Raw genomic sequence first — 6735 nt, forward strand, 5'->3', positions numbered from 1 at the left:
AAAAAAAAAAAAAAAAGACCCGGCCCAACTTGCCTAGCTGCAAGAAAGCATAACTGAGCCTAAATTATTCCATAAATAATTTGCAGAAGAGTGTTGTTAAAGGAACCGTAAAATTAACATCGTGCACCCTACTACCAAAGTATTTATTGAATTATTAATTTATCCTAATATAAAATGACCAAAAAGGATATATTGAATTGTGAAACAAATATAATTTTAATAAGTGCACTATACTCACCATATTCAACCCTAATAAAATGTAGAGAAGTTTTCGTATTGCTTAGTGCCCATGACGAACAACGTATCGAGCATTGGCGGAAGGGCAAAAGTTCACAGCAATACAAGCAACAGTCTAGGCATTTTCAATCAAGCACACTTGTCAATTTTATTTCTGTTTCCAGCTTGAACATCAAGGGCATCAATTAAACACTTATCCATTGCAACTGACCAAACAACGTTCTTTCCTTTGTGCTTCAAATCCCTTCTCTGGAGGTCACAATCATCCATTACCCAGAAAAAAGAAAGGAACCCATAAAACTTTTATAAGATGATAGAACATATAAATTTGGAGGGCGACAAGTTCAACCATGCTTTGAATAAATAAGAAATAAATAAAGAAAATCATAAGAATTTACAAGAATCAAGCTTTGAATTGAAGGAGCTAGCAAATCTACTCCCACACAACTTACTAAATTAAAGATTTTGATGCAAGTCCAAAATCTGAAAAAGAGGGCAAGAATTCATGTAAATAGAGAAACCTGATTTAGGATTGGTATTAGGGTGTTGTGTGATAGATTGTATTAGAGTGTACCATGGGTAATTTTGGTAGTTGAATATGGTGTATTTAGTTAATTTTACATTTCGATTAAAATATTAAGGTGTACTTAAATAATAGGGTATATTAAGTTCATTTAAGGTTCATTTAGCAACACTCTTTACAGAAATATGTTTCAATGTTGCGAAAGCAGAGCAGCATGCTATTATATTATCGAGCAATATCATAATGCTTAATTATTGTGAAAACAATTAATCCCTGTTATTACCAAAAATATATAATAAAAAAATGCCTGCGTAGTGTTGGAAATACAGCGGCTTCATAAGACTTAGACTAGGGGCATTTCGATCAAGTTATTAATCAATTGATACATCATACGGGAATTTCTTGCATTTTGAACGTGCTGTTGTCGTTTGATCCCATAACCGACATTAAAAAAAAGAACATCAACGGATAGTATATACGCTTTGGGTTTGCAAGGACAAGTTCCACGCAATGATAACTAGGACATCACAAAGGAAAATTTATTAAACATGAAATAAAGAGGTACACCAAGCCATGGTTGATAGAAAGGGCCTAAGCCTAATCCCACTTGAGTCAGAACTCATGGGTTTATCAACTAAGTATCAAAAGCAAAGGATAATGCTGACTCAAGCGACTCCAAGATTTTGGGTTGGATTGTTGACTTATGAAGAGCCTCCTCTGAAGCTAATCTTTCTTGCAGAATTTTAGAGCCCACGTACCTGCCCAAAGTACAAAATTGAAATTGATGGAAACGAGCAGAATGGCGTAGAATTAATATTACAAAACAAGATATTCAAGCCAAATATAGTGGTTGCAAGTAAGTGTGTATAACATACCTCCCTAACATCAGATAGAAGCCCTGTGGATGGCTCGCTGGTGTGGAAGGGAAGGTGGAGCCATCAACAACGCGTAATGCGTTGATCCCTGTAACACGGAAATCATCATCAAGCACCTCCCCGACAAGGCATCCACCGTGGTAATGCCAATATGACGCTACTGCCTCTTGGCAAAATGTTTCGAAGGCTGCATCATCTGTCTGGTTCTCTGGCAAAGGTATTCCCAAAATATCAAAACCTTCTATGCCCGGCAAATCTTCCACTTTATATGGTTTTAATGCGTCTGAGCTCAAGAATTCACCAATCTTCTTCATGCCGCTAACACAATGAGCAAGGTCAGTTGAATTCGAATAGTAGTTGAATGTGACATTTGGAGCGACTCTCACGTCAGAGGTTGATTGCAGCGTGACAGTACCGTGAGATAATGGTCCCGGAACTTTGTTAACAATGTGAGCGAAAGTCGTATTTGGCAGGGGATAAGTTGGAATAGGAAAAAAACTAAAGGGTGCAATAGAAAATGGCAAGCTTGATAGAGAACATTGGTAGAAGTCGCTTGTAATGCCTAGAACGGTCACAGTTGAGGGTTCTATTGGATTTGGGGGCAAAATGTTAATGAAATTACGAGGATTGTCATATATATACTGCCCGACGTATGGATGGGAAGCAACAACTGAAATGTTCAGAGATGTTAGGTAAGACTCTGGGCCAACACCACTAAGTAGTAGAAGTTGAGGGGACCCAATTGGCCCTGCACTCAATATAACTTCTCCCTCACCACGTACAAATGCCTGATGAGTCGTTCCGTTCGAATCAGTATATATTACTCCTATAGCTGTCACACCTGTATTAGATATATAAAAGCATATCATTATTATCAAACAACTCGGACGAAAACAGGAAACATTATTTGCACATCCAGTATTTGATATGACTATCCTGCTGGTAATGTTTCAAAATAATAAAACGTTAACTTTGGTAGCATACCTGATGAATTGGAAGAGAAGATGATCTTCTCTACTGCGGCATGAACTGCAACTTTCAAGTTGTTTGGGTCTCCTTTATTAAGCAGTTCATCAGATGCATGTCTGGTTCCGTTATTGTCGAAAGTTGAGCCGGTGAGTCTAGTTCCTTCTATGTGATCCAAACTAAATCCATTGTCTGGAAGAATACCAACCTCCAAGAACGCAGTTCCTGTAAGATTTTGCCAAAATTGGAAATCCGGCTTGAACACAATAGTGTCTTCAACCCAGTCATATGTCTTATTAACCAGATCCATATCCCATTCAATCCCTGTTTGATTAAAGAACGAGGTGTTAGCTCTTACGTAGACCCCGGCATTGATCATGCTCGTGCCACCGAGGACCCTCCCTCTTACATTGTCAATACCATCTCCAGACACGAACCTTTCGACTGGTGTCTGTCCATCATCTTCTTGCTGCAGATTATATATAAACCCATCTGAAGTCAACAGGTTTGGATATTCTGTAGGAAGAGTGCCCCTTTCCAGAACAAGCACCGAGTAGTTTGCTGACAAAGTTGCTGCCAATGGACACCCTGCTGTTCCTCCACCAACAATAATGTAGTCGTATGTTCCTTCCAACTCTGTGTCATTGGCATCGTAAACAAATTCCAAGTAGCTAAAATCTGCAAAATGCGAAGAGAGGAAGAGTTGTTAAACCTTTAGCACATGCATCTGTTCTATTTGCCTTTTTTGTTTTCTTTTTATGAATCACGAAAAAAAGTAGTTTACCATGAGCAGAGGTATTGGCAAGCGAATGAACCTCTGAATATTGAAGATGAAGAACAAAAAGATGCAGCACCAATACTAGCATAGCTGACATTGTTGATTTCACCATGTTTCTGAATATTATCAAAACACTTTCACACTTTCATCAAGGCTCTCCCTTCTATGGAATTTGTAGAGGTAAGACTTAGTGAGTATGGTTAAAAAAATAATGGTTTCAACAACCACATGTTTAAATGATGATAAAATAATGATCAATTATGGAGGCAATCAAGAAAAGTACAGGTCTGATATATGATAAACAAGACGTACACCTATAGGGATTTTTTTTTGTCTTGAAATTAAATCTCGCGATCCTATTCAAACAGCATTATTCGATAATCCATAGTCTAATTTTATAATTAATGCAGTCACGTGAAACATTAGTTTGTCATAACAAATAACAGAAGATAATTCTACCCAAACACGAGCCTAGGGTTTTTGTTTTGTGTTAAGCCTAGGGGTTTATTAGTGTTTGAAATGAAAGCACAAAAATATGACCAAATGTTACAATGTGTTAATGTATGCATTTTGGGTTTTTGGCTTCCCTTGACAACTTTGTAATAGAATTTCTATTGTTATTTATCAAGTTCGAGTTTAGATTAAAAATAGCTTCTCTAGGTGTTCTTAACTAACAACTATCCTATGGAGGTTCAAACAAATTAACAAAGGTAAATTGAACTGTTTTCATAAAATGATGACTAGTCATCTGTTTCTCGTATGACTAGTCATCCCTGCTCTATAGGATTTTCAGCTGGATAACCAACTTTTTTTATCCTATTCTCTTTTCTCTCTCTGCTGCCATGTGTCATTCTGACCTAAGGAAATTTTTGTCTGTAAAGGTTAACGAATTCCTTTTTGGCAGTCGTCTTTTTTGGGTGGAAATTTAGGAAAGGTTGGCTTGCTATCTTTCCGTTCTTCTTCCTCAAGAGAGAACCATATTTCAGCTATGAGTTTTTCCAAATTGATTTCTTTTTTTTTTAAAAAAACTGCATTTGAAATACGAATCTGCATCTAGCTTCATAAAACACTCTCTTATTTATATCTAGGTCAGATTCAAGACTGATTTCTTCAAGAGCATGGTTTCTTGAAGACATTGGTCATTCTCGTTTAAATCCAAATTTTGGTTTATGTCTGAGATAGAGCTTGCAAGTTGGTGCCATGGGATGAATGAGCTGGAGAATGAGCTGCCATTGCCATGAAGAACTGAGCTTCAAGCTTTGCTAAGTTGGAGAAGAAGATTGCACAAAGGAGGTATAGCTCATCTTCCTAAATAAATCTATGTTTTTCTTGAGGTTGCTTGTGTTCCTTTGTAATAATCTTTTTCTACTTAGTGGATTACCTAGTCGGTTGATGACCCCCAGTTTTTCCCAATCGTGGGTTTATAGGTGAACAATTTCTGATTGCATCTCTGTAATTTTTCTAAGTTTGTATTCTTGGTGGTTGACTAGTCATCGTATGAATTGTGGTTGACTAGTCATCATTATCTGCTATTTGGTGGTTGCTTGATTATGCTGTCTTCACACACTTTCACCGTAGTTGTTGCTAGCACAAGGGATGTCTAGAGTGACGGGTCCTTCTGAGTGCCTAGATTGTCACTAGTAATTCTCTAGGCCTGCAGGTACGTCTTGGTATGTTATGTGTATGTTATTGTTTGGTATAATTCATATCTGACAGTTGACTAGTCATAAGAGTATTTGGTCAAGGTCTAGAGTGTGTGAAGTTTGTTGCGTTCTTGGCTGAATATCTTTTAAGTTTACCCATGGTCACCTAAGTACCGATTTCACAATGTTTTGTTATCAATTCATTATAATAGGTGTATGTAATGGTGGAATCAGGACAACGGGTAAGTTAATTAAAATTATTATCTTTAAAATCTAATGATTAATTTTATTTTTTTGGGTACTTATTATAGTTTCTTTAGTCTTTCTAGAAAGAAAATGTATATATTAAATCATATAAATTAACCACGCTAGTTCATAACTACATTAACGAATTTCAAATAAGATTTAACATAAAACAAATGCAACTAAAAAACACATATTATCAAAATAAAAATATTTTCAACAACAGAATTTAAATTGTTCCTATTATATGCAAAAAAAAGTAAAGAAAAATTAAACTTATATATTTGACTTGACGGCACAAGTAAATTTCATTTATAACAAAAAAATGATACACCTAATTAGGGGACATAATGAGGCAAGAAGAGTTAACACCAAACACTTATTTATTATTTAAAAAACAAAAAAAAAAACAAAACAAAACAAAATCCCTAGTAACTAAGTGAAGATTACGTTAACAATAAACAAAAAAGAGGGGAAAGTTTTGCTATGTTTCTCACGTGCTTTCTTGCTCAAGTGTGCTGTTGAGTTGTACAAATTTGGGATGGGCTGTGGTTATTTGACTACATTTTTTATTTTTTATTTATTTTTACAGAAGACTACTACATGATATTTACTAATGATTTTTTTTTTTCTTTTTTTTGTATGGGTTGTAGCCCATACAGCCCTCTACATACATATGTCCTTGCCAATACCGTTTAAGCTTTTGCAAGATTTTCCAACTTTTTAATCTGGACCATTTTTATTTTTACATTTTCACAAATTGAAGTATATAGCCCCCCGTCCAACAAATTAGTACATAAAAAACCGAAAATTATTTAGCTTTAATATGTAAGAGTTTTGAATATGTATGTAGTTTTCAAACTAATATTTATATTTCGGGCTCTCAATTTTATAATTCTAGCTCCAACCTATTAGAAATTCACAATCCGGTAAAATGTCAACGCTGTGAGAGCAGTCAACACACAGCGATGATGAGGATAAGAACGAGCAATGAGTCGTGGAAGAATATATTCCCAACGGATAGAATTCGTATTCTATCATTTTACTAATTGCATGGGATGAATACAAATATCGAAATTTTGTCTCATTGTATGTAAAGCGAGCCATTCATATCAAATATTATAAGGCTTGAAAGTTTGAATACAAATCTCTCTTGTTCTCTGCAAGATACGTTTCATACAACGAAACGATCTCGAGGTTAATTACGTTCTTAGAAGTTTTTAAAAAAATATTAGCGATAGTCTTTTTTTTTTTTTTTTTTGAGAAATTCTATGATTAGAACATTCCGTAGACCGATAAAAATATACAAAGGCCAGCCTTCTTCTTAGCAAAAAATTTGAATTACAATAACGGAGCGGTCTAATATCAAAATTAAGAAAATCAGGTATGTCTCCACTAACGATCAGGCAAGATCGAAGAAACTCTGGCATAGGCATCCCAACTAAGATTGTAAACTTAGAATAATAAAAA

General features: G+C 35.4%; 1 protein-coding gene across 1 annotated transcript; it reads right to left on the reverse strand.

Annotated features, from left to right (window-relative positions):
* Positions 1-1394: 1394 nt before the first annotated feature.
* On the reverse strand, positions 1395-3491 carry LOC117615239 ((R)-mandelonitrile lyase 2). Its single transcript, XM_034344291.1, has 4 exons — positions 3386-3491; positions 2620-3279; positions 1636-2476; positions 1395-1518 (listed from the first exon to the last, which is right to left on the reverse strand). Exons 1-4 carry the CDS (start codon positions 3489-3491, stop codon positions 1395-1397), a joined length of 1731 nt encoding a protein of 576 aa, XP_034200182.1.
* Between the last annotated feature and the right edge of the window lie 3244 nt (positions 3492-6735).

This window comes from Prunus dulcis, chromosome 1 (genome assembly GCF_902201215.1).
Source record: "Prunus dulcis chromosome 1, ALMONDv2, whole genome shotgun sequence".
Lineage (NCBI taxonomy): Eukaryota > Viridiplantae > Streptophyta > Magnoliopsida > Rosales > Rosaceae > Prunus > Prunus dulcis.